The sequence below is a fragment of the Diabrotica undecimpunctata genome, chromosome 3 (assembly GCF_040954645.1).
Source record: "Diabrotica undecimpunctata isolate CICGRU chromosome 3, icDiaUnde3, whole genome shotgun sequence".
Lineage (NCBI taxonomy): Eukaryota > Metazoa > Arthropoda > Insecta > Coleoptera > Chrysomelidae > Diabrotica > Diabrotica undecimpunctata.
Window position 1 is genome coordinate 161,640,615 of NC_092805.1, and position 26,673 is coordinate 161,667,287.

General features: G+C 34.1%; 1 protein-coding gene across 9 annotated transcripts in view; it reads right to left on the bottom strand.

Annotated features, from left to right (window-relative positions):
• The window catches only part of LOC140437719 (interference hedgehog-like), a 234,167-nt gene that overhangs the window by 20,946 nt on the left and 186,548 nt on the right, over positions 1–26,673 (bottom strand). For 8 of the 9 annotated variants that reach the window (XM_072527393.1, XM_072527394.1, XM_072527396.1 and 5 more), the window contains 6 exons: positions 8,676–8,757; positions 5,034–5,263; positions 4,128–4,563; positions 2,907–3,438; positions 1,546–1,842; positions 1,043–1,208 (listed from right to left, as the gene is read on the bottom strand). In XM_072527393.1, coding sequence (XP_072383494.1) covers positions 1,043–1,208; positions 1,546–1,842; positions 2,907–3,438; positions 4,128–4,563; positions 5,034–5,263; positions 8,676–8,745 — 1,731 coding nt within the window. In that variant the 5' untranslated portion in view covers positions 8,746–8,757. Of the gene's footprint in view, positions 1–1,042; positions 1,209–1,545; positions 1,843–2,906; positions 3,439–4,127; positions 4,564–5,033; positions 5,264–8,675; positions 8,758–17,819; positions 17,986–26,673 lie in introns of those variants that run through there. The other variant, XM_072527395.1, reaches the window with a different exon arrangement.

The following is a 26,673-nucleotide window of genomic DNA, read 5'->3' on the forward strand; positions in this document are numbered from 1 at the left end:
GTAACAAAATTGGACGAACGCAAAAAGAGAATGTAAATGAAAGCATGCTATTAAAAACTCTATTCTTTCCATTGGCAACTGCAGTATAAGGCGAGCTGATAAGGAATTGCTGATAAACTCAACTCCACCCCCTCTGAGAACCGTATGACCTTGTCGCCCGTAAGGGGCCTTATGTGAGCTCCCAACCCTCAACAATCTTCGATCAAGAAACGACTCGACCCTACTGTTAAGCAGAAAGTTACTGTGGCAAGAGCAGGAAAGATACTGAGGAACAGTATCACAAACGGTATCCTTGGGGAACAGGACGAAGCCACATTGTATTATTGCTTTTTACTTCTGCATGCGGGGCTCTGCAGGAGCGGATCACCCTTTCCCTAGATACTCGTGGGGATTAAATGCACACGAGACGACAAAAAAGAAACCAAAAGAAGAGGCCACTGACTCAGATTCTTCACCAACACAGAGAGGAGAATCAGTAACCACTGACTCAGACATGGAGATAGAACAACATTCATTGAGACGGAACCCATTGACCTTGAAGGTAAACAAGTAGCAGAGAGAAGCCTGACCTTTGCATAATTGTCTGAGAGGATTAGCAAAATTGATATTCCCAAGAAACAGAAGGAGAGCAAGAGCATTGGAGATAAAAGACTCTGCGTCGTCCTAACAGTGACAAGAACGAAGTCAAGAAGTGTAAAATCATCTTGAAAGAGGTGAGATATAGCGAGATGGCGAAAGTCTTCAGGATCGATGTGATACACAAACTTCATCCCGATTCTACATTGATATGAGAACAGGCAGACAAAGTAAATTGCTGGAAGCACCCTATGCTGCCCCTTCGGGCAGAGGCATTGTTCCTCAATTTGAAAGATTCTTATTTAACGCAGGAGTGCTATAATTTTCTGAATCTGAAAGACAAGAACCACAAAACTTACAATGAACTTGGTAGGGTAACCTTCAGAGATCTGCATACTGCTTACTTATAGTACAATAATGTATTGTTCGTGGTGAAAAACAGTAGAAAACTTAAAATAAATCTTACCTTCCAGTGTATCTTAACAGATGTGGTATTAATAGTTTCAGTCTCTATAATTATTGGCGTAGGAAGAGGATTCCTAACATCAAAGTCTAATTTCTTCAAATGGAACTTATCAGAATTGACACTTAATTTGTTATCGTTATTGGTATAAACGGCGGCTATCCTAAACCTATAAAAAGAACTTTGTCTATATTCTGAAATACTGTTATGGTATTTATTTATATAAAATAGGTTGTACAATTCTGTAGCACACTATCACGTAGCTGTAGCTATCACAGCTACGGGAAAGCGTACGACAGCTATATGGCAGGTAGGTAACAGCTATGTAAATGTGGCACTGGACAGGGCCAAAATGATCAATTAAGATTGATCAAAAAGTGTGGCACTGGACAGGGCCAAAATGATCAATTGAGATTGATCAAAAAGTGCTCTGTACTCAAGTTACGTTGTCTTTACTTTTGTAGTTAGCGAAAAAACGTTACAAAATCAAATAAACAAATACTCACCTATAGATATGATCTGGTTTCAAATTGGTAATGTCGTAATCCCTAATATTATACGGTATGTCAAAGTTGGCAGTCTTCCACCTTCCAGGTCTACTACTACCGTTATGAGCATTTGGGTTGGCAGGTCCTAGTTCCTTATACTGAACTTTAAAGAACGAAATTGGCAATCCTGTGTCTTGTGATACGTTCCAGCGTACCACTACAGATACGTCGTTTAGACGCGATATTACAGGTTTGCCGGGAGGTATGAGCTTCGGGGGTTTTTGGGGCCGTTTCGGCGGCCTCCTTGACGAATGCCTAAAAACATATTTGATAAAATCGTCGCAATATAATTAAAACATGGGAGGTCGATGGATCACCCTAACAAAAGATGTTCCGTATCTCCACACATATTGTTTAATTACAGTAAAACCTCCCTTAACCGAAACCTCGTTTAACCGAAACGGCTGAGTTTCAATAATTTCGTCAATAAAAAGTAAATTTTTATCGCAAAACGTAAACAATTCCATTAATTTCACTCACCGATTGATGCCTATGTGTGTTGGGAAATCAAAAAAACCAAGAGCTCTAAAATATTTTTCCGAACAAGCACTTCCAGCTTTTTATAAAGGTCAAAAAAGCTCATGGATGTCGACCAGAATGGTTTTAACATGAATTCGTCCCAAGTGTAAAATCCTTTTTAAAATCAAAAAACCTTTCCATCAAAGCATTGTTGCTTGTTGACAATGCGATAACTCACCCTCAAAATCTACAAAATGGTGAGAATTGTCAGACTTTTGCCACGGAATGTCACGAGCTTAATTCAGCCGTTAGACCAAGGAGTAATAGAAACATTCAACAGACATTATAGAGGAGCATTCTTAAGATATCTGTTATTACAGAAGACAAATTAATCCAAAAGTGTTGATTCTCAAATCTTTAACAATGAAACATGTTGTTTATTGGTCTACTGAGTCGTGGGCCAAGATCAAATCTTCAAATGCTGGAACAAACTTTTTGATGGGATTTTGATTGACGATCCTGAAGAAGAAAATGGTAAAGAATCGACAGAAAAAAATAACCCTTTAATAAAAAATTTTGCCGGGATGTGACGAAATTAACTAAGAAGAGATACGTGAGTGGTTAGCAGCCCATGACTCAGAAAGTGAATTCATCGACCAGAACATCATTGATATGGTTCTTCATCCAGACAACCTGAGCGTATCAGACGACGAAGATGACGACCCAACAGACAACAGGCAGTGTCACGCCGCCAAGAACATAATTCTAGTAATGAGATAGTCGCCTACGCACTTTGGTGTATGGCATGTTAAGAAGAAGAAGAAGAGATGGCAGTAACTAATTAAGGCTTATTTACTTACTTTCTGTGAGGTCTTGTTGTAGCTAACGAAGTATCTGTTGATCCCAAAGGTATCACGCTGATCAACATGCTACTATAAACAGTTTTAACCACATTTCTAGCAAAGAATTGTAAATTTCCAGCATGTCTTTTCTCTATCTTAGTAAAGTTTATTCTATTGCCTCGAACGTCAATCAGACTATCGTTTAACACGGAAAATCCATTTAGGAACCAAGAATAATGTGGTGGAGGTATTCCTCGAACCGTACATTGTAAGTCCAAAAACTCGCCTTGTTTTGGTTCGGTTTTATTTGTCTGGCAGTCTATACTTGGTTCTTCGTTGTATATTAGAGATATTTGATGAGATATCGTTCCGTATGTGTTGTTATAGCTACATATGTAGACGCCTTCGTCCGAAGATATGACGTTGTTGATCAGAAGGCCTCCTTTTTGCATTTCGATACGGTTTGAAGGAAGTTGACCATTTTTCTTGAACCATATTACTTTTGGTATGGGGTTGCCTACTGCTGCACATTCTAGTAGGATTGAATCACCTAAAAAATACAATTTTTTATTGACTTGTATTATTGACTTGTTCCTTGCACGGAATAGGTTTTTCTAATTATATTTTGTAATATAAGAAATCACATAAGAAAAATTGAAGTTTGAAAACAATTGGATAAGCAAGAAAACTAATTGATTGGTATATAAATCGATATGTGGCAGTAAGGAGGTACAATCTAATGATGATTATAGAGCAAAGCAGGGTAGTGAGAAGTGTCAGGTATAGGTGTTCGTTAACATAAGCATTTAGGTTTTAAAAATGATAACAACTCTAATGATTGACAACTTTTGTAACGAAGATGGCACCTCTAGTAAACAAATAATTAATAAGTTGTATTTATGGTAAGCTAGATATGGAATTTCGTAAAACAAATAACATTAGGTTAATTTTTTAAGGAAAAGCTATTACAAAACGAAAAAAAAACAGAAAAATAGTTTGGATTGGCATGGTCAAGATTGGTAAGGAATTTTAGAAAAAACTAAAGTGAATGCGACATCAACCACAAGAAAAATGTTAACTGCAGTAGATATAAGTGTCTAAGGAATTCGTTCTAATCTACAGCAAGTCCATTTGTGACCCTAACTTCGCTACAGCAACGATATAATATAGATCATGATGTAAAAATAATAATTTTCATTGTAATTCATTTATGATAAGTTCTGAAATATTTGCGCTCACCTTTTAAAACGGTATAACTCCTCTTCGGCTCACTTATAAAATAGGGTGGTCTAGGAGACGCATACTTAACTACTTTTAAATTTAAATACACACTAGAATTGACATTTTTCATTGTATTACTTGCTCTACAACTATATATTCCCGTGTCCTCGATCTTGGCATTCGGTATCACCAACGACTTGGACTGATGCTTCAGATATGGCGAACTGACGAGTTCTCCTCTCTTGAAGTACTCTATGGACGCTTCTGGATTTGATTCTGGCACTAAGCATCGCCACAACACTGTGTTTCCTATTAAAACAGTCGCGTCTGCACTATCCTGTCGAGGAAACTCTTTTAGCACTGCTATGGTTATTCTCCATGGTACCGAAGCTACTACGTAAGCTCCGTAATAAGCAAGACACTGGTAATCACCAGCACTATGAACTCCATTGACCTAAAATTGAAAATATTTAGTAACAATCAGGAATCCGGTAACTTGAGATGAAAATATGCCATTTCGTGCTACTTAACATAAATTACGTTCAAAGATCTCTCCAAACTTAATTAATTGAGTTGTTTTTTAAATGCAAAATTGGTAGATATTTAAGAGAAATTCTGAACCACTCGTATTTTGAAATACCTACCATACGTATGTAGAGTCAGATAAAACTTTTGCATTCCATCGTAAACTATCAAAAAGTGCAGGCATAAATTTAAAGTGAATTCTGTAATGTTTATATATTTAAAGTGGTTGTTGAAAATGGCAAATAGCCGAAATGTTACAGCAATAATTAAGTGACCTTTTATATCAGACCTACAACCCCAGAAATTAAAAAAGTTTATATTTACATATATAATATACTATATAGTAATTATTGGCTTGTAGTAATGATCTAATAAAATAGGAAATAACTGTATGCTCACCTGGATCTTCATCGCCGATTTCTTTCGTTGTTTATTGTACCTTCCTTCCGGTACTAAGTGGAATGTGGAGTTGCTCAGATCAATGAAGGCATTGGGATTGTAAGGATCGTCGCTAGGATAAAACTTCCATTCGAACTTATCTGGTTCTATGTTCATCTCGCACGTCAGGACAGTCTCAAAGTTTATCGGAAGAGCTATGGGTTCTGGATCTGACACCATATACATAGTGTCTGAAAGAAAATAAAAATAAAATTAATCGTACAGAAATGCATTAAATTATTAACTTAAAAGTAATTTCCATATAATTTAATATATTACTAGCGGACCAACTCAAAATCGAGTTTTTTAAATGAAATTTTTATTTTGCGAGAAAAATTAAGAGATCAATACAAACAATATAAGCAAGAATATACATAACATTTATCAATAATATTGCAAGTAAAAAGTGTATTAAATATCACGAAATATTTCGTCGAAAACAATTTTTTTTTTGTTTTGTTTGAAAACAATCTAAACCGGAAGTCGACCTCAAAACCGGAATGCAATTTTTAGTTCATCAAATGTCGACATGGATATCATTTAGCAGTTAATTTTGCATGCTGATCACGACTCCGGTGTCAGATTTGCTCTATCTTGACGTTTTATGCGCGTTTCGGGTCACTTCCGGTGTCGGATCGCAACCGGAAGTACATATTTAGATTCGTCTCGACGAGACCTTTCGATCCATATATACATTGTGGGGTCTAAAAAAGTAAATTTTAACTTCCGGTCATCTCAAAACCGGAAGTGAATTTTTGTACCAAAAGTATATCTTGACAATCTCATACGTAATACTAATAATATTCCGAAAAAATATTTTAATTATCTAATATGGTTTTTGAGTAAAGTGGTGGACAAGAAAAGGGCTTAGCGCTTTAGTATATAAGATTAAAGTAAATTTTAACTTCCGGTCATCTCAAAACCGGAAGTGAATTTTTGTACCAAAAGTATATCTTGACAATCTCATACGTAATACTAATAATATTCCGAAAAAATATTTTAATTATCTAATATGGTTTTTGAGTAAAGTGGTGGACAAGAAAAGGGCTTAGCGTTTTAGTATATAAGATATAAGTGGCTTCCTATCAAAGACGGACATATGTCAAACAAATAAAAGTTTAGGTAACAGTGGTTTCCAATAGGGTTTTTCCTGCTCTTTTCGATGGTGATAATGGTTTACTTCAAATACTGACGCAAGTACTTTATTTTTAGCTTCAAAGTTGAATTTATTATTTCAAAAACGGACATCTACCCAAAAGCCAATATTATGATCACATGAACGCAAAATCAGCAATGGCCGCCATTGTTTTCAGTTTTTCTAATGTCGATCGTTTCATTTGTGTTTAGCATTAGTTTAAACTGTGCTTATGCTTATTATTAGTTTACAAAGTGGATTCCTGGAGTCAGATATATCTGGGAGTCAAAGGAAGACGCGTAAGAGGAAGAGCGATCCCGAAAAATGGAAAAGAAACATCCAGAAACAGTAAAGGTAAGCCTGATCATTGAACTCACTCAATCGTTAAGATTAATTTGATTGCTGTAAATTATCAATAGGTTGGTGGAAGTTTGATATGTTAGAGGTTATTTCACACGTCCATCCGAGTTATGTTTGTAAGTGATGGGATAATGTCTGATTTTAAAATATGGAGCTTAACATTTGGGTGTAACAACATGACCAGCTTAATACTACTTTTGTTGAAGTTTTTAATATTATTTCCTACCATCAGTATTACCATAAAGCATTTGATACAGTAAAACACGACAAGTTGATGAAGATATTAACAAATATTGGAATAAACACCTGTGATCTAAGAATTATTAGCAATCTTTACTGGAAGCAAACATCGTCTATTCGTAGATAGGCTGGAGAATCCGATGATATTAAAATCAAACGTGGGGTCCGACAGGGATGTATACTATCATCCTTGCTGTTTAACCTATACTCTGAGAAAATCTTTCAAGGAGTAGTAGAGAGCTGGAATTCGAATTAACTGAGAATGTATCAATAACATCAGACAGATTCGCAGTTATGAAGCCCTCCAGGAGTTAATTAATAGAATCACAGAAGTGAGTCAGATATATGGACTTTCACTGAACATTAAGAAAACAAAATGTAAGATGATCTCTAACAAGGAACAGCAAATTGAAAGAATCAGTGTGAATGCTCAACCAATAGAAAGAGTAAAAACATACACCTTCTTGGTACGAACATCAATGAAAATTGGGACCATTCCCTAGAAATAAAATCTAGGATAGAGAAAGCAAGATCTGCATTTCAAAAAATGGCTATGCTAGTCAAATGCCACTATTTATCAATACCCATAAAAATCAGGTTACTACGATATTATATCTTTCCTATACTGTTGTACGGAGTTGAGTCGTGGACTCTCACAGACGCTACCTGTAAGAAAATTGAGGCTTTCGAAATGTGGCTTTATGATAGAATCCTGAAGTTATCCTATACAGACCACGTTACTAACCGGGACGTTTTATTAAGAATGCAAAACCACAAAATGTGTTAACCACAATAAAAACAGCAAAATTGAATACCTCGGTCACATCATGAGGAACAGCGAAAGTTATGGGTTGCTGCAATTGATTCTTCAAGGAAAAGTAGTAGGAAACGAGGACCAGGAAGGCGAAGAATTTCCTGGCTGAAAAATCTACGTACGTGGTTCAACGCAACAACCACAAATCTTTTCAGAGTCGCAGTTTGCAAAATACAGATTGCCATGATGGTCGCCAACATTCGAAATGGATAAGCACTACAAGAAGAAGAAGATCAGACCTGAATATCGCCAAAATATGGCCAATGTTCAATGATAGTAAAGAAGAATCTGAGAAGGTCATTTAGGGATTTTTCAGGAAAATATTTTGCTCAGATTTTAACACTGGACTCTCTTATCGTAGCATGGATGACTGTAGCACATGCCTAGAATATATTCGCGAAATATATTCGCGATTATATATTATATATTAGTCAAATATTTCGCGAAATGAACGTCGGATCGAAAAACTGGAAAACAACTGTTCATTATTTTTCAATAAACTATCGAATGACAGACTACCCACAGCCACACCCCGTAGTGCGGGGATGGGGGCAACTTTGTAATCTTAAATGGAAACGTTTTTTTCGAATTGTTGATAGATGGCGCTAGAATTGGGAAAAAAACGTTTTATGATACACTAGGAAAATTATGGAAACGATCTACTTTCTCGAGAAATACCTAAATGAAATAATAAAAAAGGTGTAAATGAAAAACCAAAAACCACGTATTTCATATTTTTCATAAATCTATCGAATTACACCAAATCAAATAACACCAATAATAGTCCCACCCTCTGAGAATGAGACGAGGGAACCTTTAAAATCTTACCCCATTTTCTATTGCAAATTCGGATTTTGCTTGAAAAAGTAAACAAGTTTTGTCTGCTTTTTTAGATTCGCGATAGATGGCACTGCACTTGCAGAAAAACAAATACAGATTAGAAGTCTGCAAACTAATTTTGATAGTACTGAATACAGCTCTTTACGAATTTAGATTTTTGAAAAATATTAAACACGTTTTTTTATTTTTCACTCCAAAAAATATTTTTGATAACCTGTCAGTATTCCCTCGAAGAACATCACCACTAGAATAGTGAGGATGGTAAAAATATAACTTCCTTCCATGTTTCTGCATGCCTGAAACAAGAAATAATAACACATTAATTAAACCTGGATTAGTTTGTTTTGATTATGCTCAAAATAAGATGCAAAACCAGAATATGTTTTTTCGTGAAAAATAGATCGACAAAAATATAATTACTAAATAAAAAGTTCTGATTGTTACTTGTTGACTATTTATGATTTTGAACCTTGTTGTAGACCCTCCTCTTAAGATTTTTGGTAAGAATTGTTATGTATCTATTTAGAAATTATATAAGTTAAGACCATTCGTAATCTGTATATTATCAAATTATATAAATTAACGATAAAAAAGTTTATGTTAAATATGTTAAAATAAGTTTACGAAAGTACTGCAATTTTAAGCTTATAAACATTTAAAAGAACTTAGACGCGAGGTTATTTTTTTTTTATTCGAAATGTTGGCGTTTTTACACGAATTAAATAAAATACAATGTCCCACGACCCTTAAAACCTGATTTAGCCCTTTTTCAAATATTCACCTGCGCTCTGTTTTAAATTCGTAACTTCAAATTTATAAAAGTCGCCATATCTTCGGTTGTAATCAATAAAATTTAATGTTTTTTAAATTTGGGTACCTTGTTTTAATTTGTGAATTGTTTATTAAACCGAGTAATTTGTTTAAAAAATTTAAAATATATATTTTGCAAAATTTTACTTTATTTCTATTATTATTATCAGTAGAGAAGTTTTTGAAATGGTAGGTAACTTAAATATTTATGTATTATAGTTATAAATGATATCTTTTAACAATACATTTTACAAAAAAATTAATTTTTACTTGCAAATCAAATCTCTACGTGTTAATTTTTCTGGATTATGCTTAATATTTTTACAATTACTTTTCCTGACTCAAAAACATTACAAATATATTAAAAAAAATCATTTGTAATGTTATAAACTTTGTATAATTACAAATAAAAATAGTAAAATTAAGTATGAAAATTGTAATATGTTTAGTAGTCCTGAAACAGAAAATAATATAAACGACTTAAATAATAAATTAACAAATAATGCCTTACGGAAAGTAAAAACAAATTCTGTCCTAGAACTCAAAAAGAAGAGAAGATTAGCCAAAATACCAGGCAATTAATGCAGAAAAAAAAAGATAAATGAGAAAAGATAAATAATGAGAAGCGAGACGGAAACTAAAGCCAATGAATCACAAAAATTAAATAAAGAAATCTCCAAAGCTGTTAGACAAGACACAAAGTATTGAGAAAAAGACTAAGAACAAGACAGATAATAAAGATTAAAGATAGAAATGGTCATATTACAACCAACAGAGAGGAAACCCTTAAAATAGTTGAAGACTTCTACAAATTGCTGTACACAAGCCAACACACAGCAAATAGAAGAAAAGATCAAGTACCAGAAATATTAACAAGAAAAAAGGGCATTGTCAGCCAAGGATCAGAACTACTACCAGAAATCACAATAGACGAAATAAAACTAGCCATAAGAAAACTTAAGAATGACAAATCTCCAGGCGAAGATTATGTAGTTGCATGTGCCTTTTGGACAGTAATATACCCGACAAATGGCACAATGCTGAGATAATTCTATTGTACAAAAAAGGAGATCCCCATGAATTAGAAAACTACAGACCATAAGTCATCTTAGTCACCTATACAAACTCCTTACAAGAATAGTAACGAATCGTCTTGAGAAAAAACTTGATTTCTATCAGTCAATAGAGCAAACGGGATTTCGTACCGGATTTGGAACAAATGATCACCTACAGAGCATTAAAACGGTAATACCTCAAACCTCAATCAACAATACCCATCAACCTCAAAGATATACTAAGTGAAAAACAGCTAATTATGCTGTATTATGCTCAGGTGGAGTCTCGTTTGTGGTATGGCATAGTATTTTGGGGTAGGTCTTGTAAATTCGGTGAAGTCTTTCTGTCTCAAAAGAGAATAGTCCGTTGTATTGCTGGTATTTCTCGAATCACTAGCTGTAAGAGTTACTTTACTAGATATAAACTTTTAACTGTGCCGTGTTTATATATTTTTGAAGTTTGTGTTTTTATTCATTCAAATCTTGAGAAATTTAAAACTAATAGTCAAATTCACAATATAAATACAAGGCAGAATCAAGTAAGAATATGAAAATATTTAAATTAACTTTAAAAGATTTTTTATTGCAGAATACGTTTTATTCTGTTGATGAATATTTTAGTAGTTGACATTATTTTAAGTATATACTAGTAATTTTACATTTTCTATTTGTGTTTGTCTTGTAATGTTAGGTTTAGCGTAATTTTAGATTTACATTTATATTTACTTATTTTGTTTTCTAAACTGTGACTGATCCTATACAAATTGTATTTGTCAAAAAGGAAATAAAGTATTATTATTATTATTATTATAATAGAAAAGACTATCGAATATAATCGACCACTCGTTCTGGCTTTTATAGATTTCCATAAAGCCTTTGACACGGTAGAATTTGACAAAATCTTGGAAGCATGTCGCATTGACTACCGATATACAAGGTTAATTTACAATACTTACAAGAACGCAACTATGTCGGTGAAACTACATAAAAGCACGGATCATATCCTAATCAGCAGAGGAGTCCGACAGGGTGATACCTTATTGCCTAAACTGTTTACCGCAGTACTAGAATAAGCTTCTTCTTCGCAGACGACATAGTTTTGTTGTCGGACAACCTCAAGGAAATATGTACACTGCTACATGGACTTCAGTTAGTGTGTGCCAGTGTGGGTCTTAAAATAAACATCTCCAAAACAAAAGTCATGACAAACATAGTACCTAGCGAAAATATCAATATTAGAGACAACGAAGTAGAGCTGGTGGAAAAATACATATACCTTGGACACGAAATAAAGATCACAAGAGACAACCAAACATGCGAGCTACGAAGAAGAATAAACCTAGCATGGGCGGCCTATGGAAAACTCAAAGACATCTTTAAAAGCGATATACCAATTTCTTTAAAATGTAAAACATTTGACCAATGTATTTTTCACATTTTTCACATTGACAGCTACAACTTCTAAAACGCTGCAAATAGCTCAGAGGAAAATGAAAAGGTCAATGCTGAGTATATCACTTCGTGACCGAGTTAGAAATGAAGACTTAAGACGAACAGGAGTTACCGATGTAATTTCCCGAATTGCCACACTGAAATGGAACTGGGCCGAACACGTCGTTCGAATAAGTGATGAAAGGTGGACGAAGAGATTGCTTGAGTGGAGGCCGAGGTTAGATAAAAGAAGTAGAGGAAGACAGAGCATAATGGACAAAAATGAGGGAGGCCTATGTCCAGCAGTGGACGCAAAGGGCTGTATGATGATGATTAGAACCGGAGATATTGCGACTTTTATAAATTTGAAGTTATGAATTATGAAACTCTCATCGTAAAAGATTTTCTATGCTTTTTCAGTAAAATTGTGTCACTTTTCCTATAATTTACCGGTCTTCACCTTTAGTATTTAACATAAAATAGCGATCTTACGTTGTTTATATTGTTTATAAGTAAAAAATAACGTTTAATCTTTTGCTTATTTTGGGTTAGACACTTGTATCAAAGAGTGTCACGAAAAAGGAATTTTATTTGCTAATTTCTCTAATTTCAGAATTTTTTTTCCGAATTTACGGATTGGAAATGGAAACGTCAAAGAAATATAAAATTCAATTCCCTGTAAAAACTATAATAACGTATTTCCTTTGCTATGATCCAATCTATTCTCTAATTTCGCGTAATACCACCCACGATTACCACTCTAAAACCTACACGGTCGTTTTAACATATCCATGTCTTTAACAACAAAACTTCCTTTATGATAAAATCCCTTTTGAACTCTTAACACGAAATTCAATACACCGACACGTTAATCAGAAACCCCATATCAACCCTATAGGAAGAAGCAATCGAACTGTATTTCTATGGGTACTCAACTTTATCTGACGTTGAAATCATTTGAGGGTATTATTTTCCGTTTCCGTTGATTAATGAGTGTACTGAAAAAGTGCTATTGTTGAAATACGGGATAACATTACAATACGTTCAGAGGGAATAAGCTATTAAGAATGTTCAATGATAATTATCATAATCTTTCAATTATTGCGATTAAGGAAGTATTCGTCTTTTTATTATAAATTTTTCTATGACTCTAATTGTCAGTTGATACTATAAAATGATCTTCCGTTGGTAGATTAGGAAGGAAGTTATTAAAAATGTCTGTGAAGTTAGAATATCATTTTATAAGATCGAATTTAGACGAACACTAGAATTTATTGTCAATAAAAGAAGTACAGATCCCATCTTGGTGGCATATTTTATTGCTAATTAATTGCTGTTGATTAGTATATTAACCAATTCCCAAAAACGACCTTAGCATCCCCTGGCTCAAAACACACCCCCGGAAAACCAAGATATCGGTCAAAAAGCGAACTGCAAGGAATTGATAGACAAATAGAAAAAATGGAAGAAAATTTCAAAAACAACGAAATTAGAGGGGCTTACGAACACCTAAAAAGATAAAAAGTGTGTATAAACCTAAAACGAGTCTATGTAAAGATGAAAGTGGGCAAATAATCAGTCACCAACAGAGAGTCACAGAAACCTGGAAGCATTATTTTCAGACCATACTTGGTACACAAGTAGACATGGAAGATGAAATGGGTACGAACTATGTAGAAGAGAATGAAGTAGAGAATGGAGTAGAAGCGCCAACCATAGAGGAAGTTCTTGGAACGATTAAAGCCCAGAAAAACAATAACGCCCCGGGACTTGACGAAATACCAGCAGAATTGTATAAGGTAGGTGGCGACCACCTAGCAAGTTACATCCACGCGCTAGTCAGAGACATATGGCAAGAAGAGAAAATACCCGACGACTGGAAGAAAAGTATAGTGTGCCCGATCTATAAAAAAGGAGATAAAATCCAGTGCAAAAAACTACCGTGGAATTTCTACTATGTACAGCATATAAAGTCCTCACGTATATTATAAACCAGCGGCTCCAACCACTAGCAGAAAATATTATTGGAGAGTATCAGATGGGCTTCCGACGGGGAAGATCGAAACTGGATCAAATATTTACAGTCAAACAGATCGTGAGTAAATCATGGGAACATGACATCAATGTTCACAACGTGTTTGTAGACTTCAAACAGGCATACGACTAAGTCAAAAGAAACAAACTCTACAATATATTGGCTGAATTGGCAATAGCTAATTAGACTCAGGATGAAGCTTAGGAATGTGTACGAATACAAAACCACCGGACAGACTTGTTCAAAATTTCGCAGGGACTAAAGCAGAGAGATGGGCTGGCCCCAACTTTGTTTAACCTGGCACTGGAGTATGCGGTTAGGCAAATGCAAACTGGACGGGGAAACCTATTGACCAACCGAACGGTTCAACTGGCCGCTATGCCGATGATATTAATATTATGAGTAGAATCAGGAGCACAGGAAATATACGCAGAGTTAAAAACGCAAACAAAAAGGCTAGGTCTGGAAATTAACACACACAGAAAAAACAAAAATAATGATACAGACGAGAAGAAATACAGTGCCACAAAACATTATATACTTACATGAAGATGATACTGAAACGGTTGGAAAGTTTACATACCTGGAAGTGGAAAAGAAGCCGACGGATCAAAAGATGGAGAAATACGGAAGAGAATAAGAGAAATCCAAAAGCAAACTCGACACATTCGAAAGGAAAGTACTGAGGAGAATACTAGGTCCTGTGAGGAAAAACGGAATCTTCAGAAGTCGATACAACAACATGCTTTATCAACTTTATAAGGAAGCACCACTGTCAGACTTCATTAAAATACAAATAATGCAATGGGCCGGACACGTAATAAGAATGGGAGAGGATAGGCTACCAAAAAGAGCACTGAATGCTAGAATGCATGGCAAGACACCGGTTGGAAAGCCAAGAAACGCTGAGAAGACATAGTAAACAGCGACGCACAAGCCCTTTTAGGAGTCCGTGTATGAAGAAGATTAACCACAGACAAACAAGGGTGGAGTCAAAAAATAAAGAAGGCCAAGGCTCAATTTGGGCTGTAGTGCCGTAGAAAAAGAAGAAAAAGTGTTTGATAGCTAATTTATTGCCGAAGTTCTATATTCCTACCTATTTTATAAATGATTTATTTATGTCAAGTATTTATGTAGGTATGGTAATATAATATCTCTGGAGTAATTTCACATAAATTTGGCGATAACTTATTCATTTTTGTGTTGTAAAATAATAACATTTTAGAATTAGTAAAAAACGTGAGTGAGTGTGGGTCGCTCGGTATTAGGTACCTATTTAATTCGTGGGTGGTAATTTTTAAATACGCAGATAACTTTCTATTGTTTGTTTGAAGTCGTAATACCAATGAAATATTAAAATTATGTATATGAAATTCAACTTTACACTTTTATTTAAATAATTTATGACCGAAGTGACTTATTTAAATTTCGTATGTTTTCTGCCTCATTACGGAATTAATGGACAAGTCTTTTTACTAAGATTATTATTAAAATGAGTTTTTTATGTTTATTATGTCTGTGGCTCGATAGTCTGTAATTATGTATCATTAATCAGTCTCTTGTTTCGTTGTCGTTCATTTTTAAATATGTCTTGTTATGAAAATAGTTATATATATAAACCAAAACAGAGTTCTACGAAAAGCAAAGCATCCTAATAGGGAATATACAGAAATACGAAAGTCGGAAAAGAGGAAATATATAGAAGAATAACAGGGGGACGAAGTTTAACGGGAAACAGTTAATAGAATTTGCTACAGAGAACAAAATGAAGATAGCTAGCACAATGTTTGATCACAAAGACATTCATAAGGTAACATGGACTTCTCCCGATGCAAAAATAAAAAATCAAATTGATCACGTCCTAATTGAAAGCAAACATGATAAGGCAATAATCGATTGCAGGAGTTACAAAGGGGCAGATACCAACAGTGACCATACACTAATAATAACAAAACTAAAACAAGAACTACCAATAACTCCAAACCTGTTAAGAGATAGATTAAATTACCAATTAGAGTGCCTTCAAGAGAAGCAGGTTGTAAATAGACTAGAAGAAATAATATAAGTATAACAGGATATAGAAGAAGAGTGGCAGACCATACAGACAGTCATGTCGGAAGCAGCGGAAAAGTGTGTAGGTAGACAGCATATAAAAAGACGGCAAGGCTGGTTCGATGAAGAATGTGGGAATGCTTTGGCAAGAAGAAACAGGACAAAACTACAAAGAGATCAAGAAAATACCCAAAATGCGATCGAACACTATGTGGCAAGAAGAAAGGAAGTGAAAAGAATTTGCAGAAAAAAGAAAAGATAACAGCTAGAAAAGCAATTGAAAAACATAGAAGAAGCCTACATAAACAAAGAGGTAAAGAATTTCTACTAAGAAGTTAAGAAATCCAGAAAAACTACAAAGAATAATCCACAGTATTGCAGAAACGAAGAAGGCTTATGTGTAGGTGAAACCCCAGAAAAATTAAACAGATCGAAGATCTATTAAATACAGACAAACAAGAGGAACTTGGGGGAAATGAGAATTGGCAAGAAGATGAAGGGACGTGCTAGAAAACATTTAGAAAATTTTTTCCAGAAATTTGAAGAAGAAGCGAAAATATACGGATTAATAATAAACCAAACAAAAACGCAATAAATGGAAATGAGAGGAGACATAACAAATAATAACTAAATGAAAGGAGCAGAGACTGTCTATAGTTTTGAAAAAGTGTCAGAATTTAAATACTTAGGAGTAACCATAACGAACACGGGAAAAGAAGAAAAAGAGATAGATAAAAGATTAATGAAGGGAATTAGAGCGATAGGGTCATTAAATTCATTACCGAAAGCAAAAAATATGTCAAGAATAGCTAATTTGCGAGTCTACTAGACAATTATCAGACCCACAGTTATGTATGCCAGTCAAATGTGGATTATGAATCAGCAGGAAGAAAAGAAAGTCGAGATCTGAGAAAAAAAGGTGCTCAGAAAAATCTTCGGAGGAATAAAGATGGCAGAGAATATTTGGAGAAGACGAAGGAATAAAGAAATAATGAGGGTATATGGAAAACCAGCAATTACTTCTTCCAAAGAAGAAATGGTTGGAAGTAGTAAAGAAGGACTTGTCAGAAATATGCGTGAGAAAGCAGTTGGAGAGAGAAAGCAAAGGACCGAAAAAAATGGAGGGTAACCAAGTTTTTAGAAGCCAGGGCATACAAGGCCCGTAGTAACACTTATTATTTAATTCAAAGTTATGGTGAAGTAACGGAGTTCTTTAGAACATACAAAAATCTCGACAAACAACTTTAAACCCACAAAAAAATTATGTTTTTTTAAGGTTTTTAAGAGTTTTTGCGGGGTTAATCCCATTTTTTGAGATCGGTATAACCTTAAACAATACGTCTCCAATTTATAATCAAAACCTCTATGAAAAATAATAGTTTAAGGACTCAAAGACAAATCAAACCATCTTTTATGCGAAAAACAGGTTTTCAAGGGTTATTCCGGGGGTCTTTACTGGATTTACCAAACTTTTTTTACCTTTCTACATCATTAAAGGGCATGTTTTGTAAAAGCTTCAAGTTTTGATGAAAAATTTTTGTAAAAGTTTAAACTATGACGATTTTTTTGAAATTGATAAAGTAATTGCAACTCACCACAAAAAACAGACGTTTTTGGTTGTCGGTGAAGGGAGAGGGGGGTGTCAGGCTAAAATTGCGCTGGTTCTTATTTTTTAATTACATAAAACGTAAAAAAAAATGAAAAAATTTAATTCTGGGAGTGAGGGCATTAAGATAGACCCCCACCCCATTCATGGTGGTGAGGGTCTATCTTAACAGGAGGTACCATTTGCCAGGAAGATGAAAAAGAAGAATAGGAAAGTATTATTGTTTCTTGATAATACTACATCTCACTCCAAGAATTGCACTGGATAATGTTAAACTTATTTTTTATTTAAATTAATAATTTAAAGAAAGAAAGTAGATTATATAAATAGATTTTTTCCGAATACAACAAAATTAATTGCCATACTCACAATTTTCCCTTCTAAGTCGTTGCACAAATCTCACCGATAAATTTTTTTTCCGAATTTTTGTAACACCCACTCATTTACAATTTAAAAAAACATATTTAGCAACACTGGCACAAGTCCGATGTCCCCATTGATGCGATTCTAATATCACTATTTCGTTAAATAATCTACTACGAATCTCGCGGTCGTTTCATTCATCAATGAAAACAGCGGAGCGCGTAGGAAAAAGTCGAAAGTAAACAAATAGAGGTAGACGATAGCTCTGATATTGGTAACAGTAACAGTTTTTTTAATTTTATTTAAGCAGATTGTGGTAGACGAAGACATTCGCGCAATCCGATCCATTAAGTGTAATGTCGAACGTAAATAAAAGCTCGTTTCATTACGGTCTGAATTAATTTTATGGCTCTCCTAACTTAACTTAGTAATCTCCTTAACTAAACTTAGTAATTTTCTAATGGACAATAAATAGTTTATTAGGGTGAAGCATAGAAAACAGTAAAAAACCTAAGAAGAAACAGAAAAAAAGTGAGTAGAATAGATTTAATAGAAGAAAGATCTTGGACCGAACATTACTCACAACTTCTTACTGAAACAAGACCGCAATTCACGAACACCATTACAACAAATGAAGTAGAATACGATGAAGACGATGAAATAACTGTACAGGTAGTTGAAGATGCAATACAAAATCTAAGAAATCGAAAAGCATGCGGACCACAGGTATACCGAACGAATTACATACACTCGTCAAAATATTTCTGAATGAGGCGCTCTCAGTGTGGAGAAGAAAATGCTGCAATATGGGCATTCCAATCGAAAACGAGAGATTGTACACGATGCACTTTGCTGACGACCAAGCCATTCTAGCCGAAGGCGAGAGCGATATAGACTATATGCTTAGAATACTGGAGGAGGAGGAGTACACAAGTGAGGCCTTATGATGAATATACAAAAAACCGAGTATTTAGATCAGAAAGCCTACAAATTGAAATGGGACCTATAAAATCAACTGAAACCTCTACTAAACACTTGGGAGTCCAAATAACATCAAAAGCAGTGGGCAAGGAAGAAATACATTCTAGGATTGGCCAAGCAAGATCAGTCATTAGACAGCTTCACGGACTATTGTGAAATAATAAAATAACAAAAGAAAATAAAAGAAGAATTTATAAAACAATAATAGAAAGTATTGGGTTGTACGGCGACGAACTTTGGGAAATCAACAAAAAAAAATTAAGGCAATGGAAATAGACTATTGGAGACGATGTTGCCGGCATACTAGACTTGATAGGGTGACGAACGTAGACATTAGGAGAGAAATGGAAATTGTCCTAGACAAAATAGATACTATCGAAGCCAAAAGACTAAACTGGTATGGATACCTACAGCTAATGCCTGAAAATCCAAAATGCCAAAAAAGATAGAAAAATGGACTTCGCCCACTAGAAGACAACGAGATAGACCAAGAAGGTCATGGAAAAAAGATGTCGAAGATGCAATGACCGCCAGAGATTTAAAAACTGAAGATTGCTTCGACAGAAAAAGCTGGAAATTAGGAAACGAGAAACGGCGCCAGCTGTAGAAGACTCGTCTATTATATATAAATACTATAGACTATAATCTTCTTCTTAAAGTGCCTATCCGTTCCGGATGCTGGCGATCATCACGGCTATCTTTACTTTGTTTATTGCAGCGCGGAACAGTTCAGTGGTAGTCGTGTTATACCACTTTCGTAAATTTTGAAGCCAGGAAATGCGTCTTCTTCCCGGTCCTCTCTTACCATTTACTTTCCCTTGGAGAATCAGCTGGAGAAGGCCGTAACGTTCTTGATTTCTCATTACATGTCCTAGATATTCCAACTTTTTAGTTTTGACGGTCATGAGAATTTCACATTCTTTCCCCATTCTACGCAGGACCTCCACATTAGTAACTCTGTCAACCCAGGATATACGTAAGATGCGCCTATAACACCACATTTCGAAAGCTTCGAGCCGATACTATAATATATAGACTATAATACTCAAATAAAATATTTGATCGTGTTTGAGTGATCCACAGTGTCAAGAGCTTTCTCAAAGTCTATAGAAGCTGCACATATCGGGTTGTTTATTCATTTGTTTCTTTGGTTAGGATTTTCAGTTAACGAATGGTCACTGGTGTTCTCCTTCTGAATCCTGCCTGTTATCGTGTCTGGAATTCGTCTAATTTTCTTGTGAATCTGTTGTGTAAGAATTTTTGTTAAGAATTTATAAATCGTATTGAGTGTTATCGGACGATAATTTTCGGAAGTCACTTTTTTGTACAATAACAGTGTTACTCCTTCGTTCCAGTCTGGGGGATCTTCTTTTCTCGTAATATTATATTTAAAAGTGGGTGGAGTGTATTGATAACGGCTTTTCCTCCATTCTTTAACATTTCTGTAATGACTCCATCTTTTATTGGCGATTTGTTGTTTTTCATTAGCTTAAGTGCTTTTATTATTTCTGCATTACTAATTTCTGGCTGGAGCATGGAGTTTACATTCTTCTTACCGCAAATACTGAGTTTTATACTTATTTTATCTATGTAAACTTTTTTCAACTAAATTAAAGCTACCTAGAATATAACTCAGAAAGATGTTGTTCTCTAACAGAAACAAGAAAATATGAATGAACATTAAAAATCAATGAAACTAATGAATACAAAGATAAGGAAATAAATATACTATATAGAAAAAATAAAATGTTTAAAAAATATCCCCATAAATAAAGAAAATTGCAGAAAAATATAATAACCATCGGGTTTACGTGATTTCAAGAAGCAAACCAGATCTTATAATGCTCTTATGGCGTAACTCAGGACAAAATTGGGAAAAATCCTTATTTTTACGACTAGTCTTGAAACCAATATATAAAACGCTTAAAAAATCTTTATAAAATAATAAAGTCCAGTCGTTAGAGATTTGACCTCTATAAATCATACAAACAAGCTGAATTTTTCGGAGAATGTCGATTTTGAGACCTTAGAAAGGATGCAAAAATGTCTTTTTTTACCCTACGGCTTCCTCCTAAAACGCCCCCTCTTAGGGGAAAAACGCAAAATATCGATTTTTGTATGTCAACGTTTATTTATTTAACACTTTTATAAAAACCGACTCCATTTTTGACAAAATATAAAAATTGCATACGAAAGCTGCAGTCTTCACCTTTAAAACGCATTTTGATTTTGTCGATAGGAAAGTCTAATAAAAAAATATCAAACTTTTTGTGAAATTTTTGTTTAGGCAGTGTGATATGGTATATCACAAGGCATTTTAACCATTTTTATATTATTCTTTTTATAAATAAGGGAGATATGGAGTGTATCCCACACTCCATATCTCCCTAAAGAAACTAAGAAACTAAAAGTAAGTACTAAAACTATTTTTAATAAAAAATGAAAGGAAAAAGTAATAAAGTAAAATATTCCTTTTTAATTCTAGTCAAAAACAACCAAAACTGTTGTAAAACTTACTTATGTGCTATTATAAAAAGAATTAAAACAATTTCTATCCTTTACTAAACACAATCTAAGAGTAATTACTATTTAAATGGGAATAAGCCACAATTAAAGGTTAAAGTACGTTTATTGACGTTTCAATTTCCACTTCGGAAATTGTTCTCAAAATGATATTTGACTATGTATCTTGTAGGATACACTCCATATATCTCCCTTATTTATAAAAAGAATAATATAAAAATGGACTATGTGGTGCCAATAAACATTTTTGTTCAAAATTATCTCAGCTAAATTTTTTTGTTAAAAAACATTTTTTCTACGGTCTACAGATTCTTGGTAAATCGATTTTTACCGTTCTTGTCCCTTACGAGGGGGCGTTTTAGAGAGAATCCGGGGGATAAAAGTGGTAAACTTTTTTTCATCTTTTGGGGTCCCAAAATTGGTATTCTCAGCAAAATTTAGCTTGTTCGTATGATTTTTAGAAGTTCAGTGGCATTTTCGTCTCTGACACTGGAGTATCCATCATAATGAAAAGAAGAATATTCTCTCAGTAGATTAATAGAAGATTTTTGTGGCAGTAGAAGGAAAAATACTTATTACATTTTACACTAAAGACTAAAATAAGAATTGTGGACCTACAAAAAGCAAGAGCAGTTATTAAAAATATTATAGGAGCTCCAAAATTTATGATAAGCGTATAAGCAAAGAAAATTAAGGCTGTTAATGCAGAAACAAGCTAGAGAATGTTGAAAATATAACACAAAGACAACAAAAAAATTTGTTGCACTCCATGGTGGACATAAATAGAGAAGATCTATAAACAGAAGGGGATTAACAACCGCTGATAATAATAGTGATAAGTGACATAGTGGTAAGATACATTATTAATAAAAATTTCATTTATTTTTCATATTCTATGTGTTTATTAATTTGGACAAACGTTATTTATATACTATAATTTATATTTGATTTCCCATCTCTACAATCTAATGCCTAGCCTTCTACCGCAAGAACGTAGGCTAAAGTTGCGTTCTCTTTGCCGATAAGAAGAAAAGGTAAAAATTATAGACCGGAGGACATTATTATTATAATTATTTGTCAGTGGGTGGTGAATTATTGTTTGAACCTAGTCCCAAGAAAGTTTAATAGCGGTTTCTGAGAATATTATTTGTTAAAAAATTAGCGATGCTGAGTTCAGATATAGGACTCCTTCAGTGATTAAATCTAAACCGCTAGGTGAGTTGGGTTTCCTTAAATTGTTGTTTTTGGGTAAAATGACATATTTAAATGCATAATTCGTTCATTATGGTTCATGAAGAGTACAATGTGGGTTGCTTAAAATTTACGTGCTTGAAGAAAAGTGAATCTGACTTTGGACGAAATTGATGAAGGCATTCGGTTTAACGGAGAATAAATGAATAATTTCTGATTACTATTACACGGTTATTCTTCTAAATTTATACACCATGTTACAAATATTTGAATATTTCGTGTAAAAACTTAAACGAAAAACAAACTCAATAATTTTTGTAATATAATGTAAGGTAACATAATTTTGCTATTAAAAGAATTATTTGTTATATCATCCGTAAAATACCCTTTATCCTCTTCTTCCTTTTCTTCCTTCTTGTATGTAGGCTTTAAAGCCTGTTTCTTCTTTAATATTAGCTTCCTTCAAATTGTCGCACCATCTTTTTCTTGGTCTGCCAATACTTCTTCGTCCATTTGTAACTTATCTTGTGCTATTTGTACTATCCTATCCTCCGCCATTCTACTAATGTGTTCGTTTTATTATTTATGTCTTCTATATTGCATGTTCTTATGTTTTCGCTTCCCTCCCTATCCAACAGACTTTTCCCTGATATTCTTCGGAGTATTTTCATCTCTGTTGTTTCTAGTAGTCCTCTCGTTTTAGATGTGTCAGGTCTTGTCTCCGCCGTGTATGTTAATATAGGTCTAATTGCTGCTTTATAGATTCTTGTTTTTGTGTCTTGTCTTGTTTTTGTGTCTTGTGATCTTGCCGCTTTACTTGCTTTTAAGCTTTGTTGTCGTGCTTCTTCTTCATCTCCGTAACTAGTTATATCTATTCCCAGATATCTAAACCTTGCTTCCTGCTTTATTATTTTCCCATCAATTTCGATTTTACATCGTAGTGGGTATTTAGATGTTGTCATACATTTGGTTTTTTCTGTTGATATTATTATATTGTATTTCTTGGCTGTTGTATTGTTGAAGATGTGTGTTAATCTTTGGAGCTCGTCTTCTGTCTCGGCGATTAATGCGGCGTCGTCTGCATAACATTATATTTGGATTTCTTTGTTACCCATTCTGTAACCATGGCCTTTACGTACAGCTTGTATTATTTCGTCCATTATTAATTTAAAGAGAAGTGGGCTTAACGAGTCCTCTCTAACTTCGCTTTGTACTGGTATACACAAAAAAATACATAATACATTTTATGATTATAAAAAAATAAGGTGAGAAGTATCATTTTAATATATTTTAAAATACATATCCGAAGATTTTTGACCCCCTCCCCCCAGGGAATGCATGGTAACGTTTTTCTGTACTTCCATCCCCTAACCAAACCTTACGTAACACCTAAGTGTTTTAAAGTAAAAGTAAACTTTTACTACTAATCTTACAATTTTCTGCAATTTCCTTACTTGGCTCCATCCTTACATACATTTTTGGCTTCATCTCTTATTGTTCTTCTTATGTATTCTTCTATATTACCCGTTTTTTAATAATAAACTCTTAAAATAAAATATCATATTGATTTCAACATTTTGCAGTACAATTAGAACGAAAACCTAACAAAAAATAAAACTTTTTATTTAAAATAAAATCGCATTCTTAACAAAAATTAAAAATAAACCATTTACTGATATAATATCATGGTGTGTCATGAATTCGTGATTCTAAAGTGGAGCAATGTTAGGTATACGACTGTCAGATAAAAAGAGGAACGACTGGGTAAGATGCAAAACAAAAGTCGAGGACATAGCAACAGAAATTGCCAAACTTAAATGGAGCTTCGCGGGCTACACTGCTAGAAAAAAAGACCAATGTTGGAATACTACAATACAACATTGGAGAACTTACGAAAGTAAACGACCAAGAGGAAGACCACAGATGAGATGGGTTAATGATATTAAAAGAATAGCCGGAACAAATTAGAAATATGTTGCTCAGGATAGAGACCGATGGAAGGAGTTGGGAGAGGCCTATGTCCAAACATGGACGACGGAAGTCTAAGAAGAAGAAGAAAGTAGTTAGTTTCTTATTTTAGTTCATTTGGTATGATTTTCGTATGCTATAAAACCGTTTTTGCGTATGACAACATTTAACACACCACATACTCGTTACAATTATAATAACAACATCAAAAGGAAAATCATTTTAAACTCTGAAGATCACAGAATTCTGTCTCCGGCTTCTGCACGCAATGTAGCTATTCTTCAATAATTTTAAAGTGTTTGTTTGTCCTTTTGTAGTGTAGTGTGATGTACAATTATATGTTTATGACATTTTGTTCTTGTCGGATAGGCCGCAATTGACGAAATGCCCCTGAAGATGATCTAGGGATCGAAAGTACTTGGGCAAGATTAAATTAAACTGTGCTCGATATATGCCTTTTATTTTATCAAAGTTCATTTATTCGAGCATTCAACCTTATATTTATTTATTTACTTAATTGACATTTTTAACAAATTTGTAGTTCAACAAAAACCTCATTAACTTTTCCATTTAAGCCAAAATTTCACAATTATTGCTTTGCCCTGTATAATTATTATTTATACCATTGTATAGCATTTTTTATAGTCTCTTCAATTATGTATCACAAGTAGGGGTTTGTAATTTAAACTTTTTTGGTTGTGCTGGGTAGGGCCTAGGGGGTTGCTGGGGGTGAGTTCTCTTTCATGTCATTTTAGTTCCCCCTTACTATCCTAGAAACGGTTTCAAATTTTTCGATATCAGCTTTTGTTCGTGAGATATAGCCCATTGTAAGTTTTAAAATTGACACACTGTAGATACTCAATTTCAAAAGTGGAAATACAAACGTCAAATAAACTTAATTTTAAACTAAAAGTGTTGCTTATTCCCAACGAAAATAGTAAATTGCGTTAAGATGCAACAAAAAAACAGCTTCAGAACAATATCCTCCATATTTAGCATCCAATGAGTGCGTCTATTATCTCCAGTCCAAACCTGTCCTTAAACATCACTGCCAGCGTCTTCTCAGCTATTTTACGTCTATGCACCAGTTTTCTAAGGTTCCTAGGGCTGTCTGTAGGTTTTTTGTTGCAATACTTGGATCTATTTGGTCTATCTTTGACCGCTATTAAAATGCCAAATTCCAACTGTGTAAAGACTAAGCAGAGTTCCTTGAATCCTAGCAGGACTGTAATGTCGCAGAATTTTATACTACGACTTTAAAAAAATTTCTGGCTAGGTAGAGTCTGAACCAACTACCATTACATCATCCACAACCGCTGCTAACGCGCTTGGATCAGAGGAAACAGGAATGTTGGACATAAAATGTTTGAAAACTACTTTTCCTAAATATTATCACTAGGAAATAAAATTAAAGATTACAAAAACAATTTTGTAAAAAAAAATCTCAGCTAGATATATTCATTTTGTAAATGTTTCAATTAAAGCAATTAAAGAAAGAATGTAATAAAACATTCAAGAAATACTGCATCGGTTGGAAAAGAATGCAAATGATAAACGCTGAGATGTGTAAGAAATATCAACAAAGATCAAGATGACAATATATACAAAACAATATATAGACCTACAGTGACATATGGAGCAGAAAATTGGATATTAAAAAAAAGACATCAGAGCAGAATTCAGGCAGCAGAGATGAAATACCTCAGAGGAACGATCGGAGTAAAAAGAACTGATAAAATCAGAAATGAAGAAATAAGAGAAAGACCCAAAATCAAACCGATACTCGACTCAATCAAGGAGAAAAAATTGGCATGGTTCGGACATCTAACCCGGATGGACAATAATAGACAAGTTAAAAGAGTGTAGGACGCCAAACCAATAGGGAAGAACAGAAGAGGAAGACCCATTAAAGAATGGAACAGTGACACCTCGCAGATACTGCAGAGTAAGGGTAAGACTTGGCAGGAAGCAACACAGATGGCATTCAATAGGAAGGAATGGAGAAAGTTCGTTAAGAGCTAGGACATCTCAGAAGACTCTAAAATATTGTAATTTAATGAATTGTATTATAAACGGCCCAACACCGAAAGGTACAAATGGGTCTACTGATTAAGTAAAGTATTTAAAGTAAAGTAATTAAAAAATCTTTATTTATTATTACGCTTAACCATTCATTTGTGATTAAAATTAGCAATCG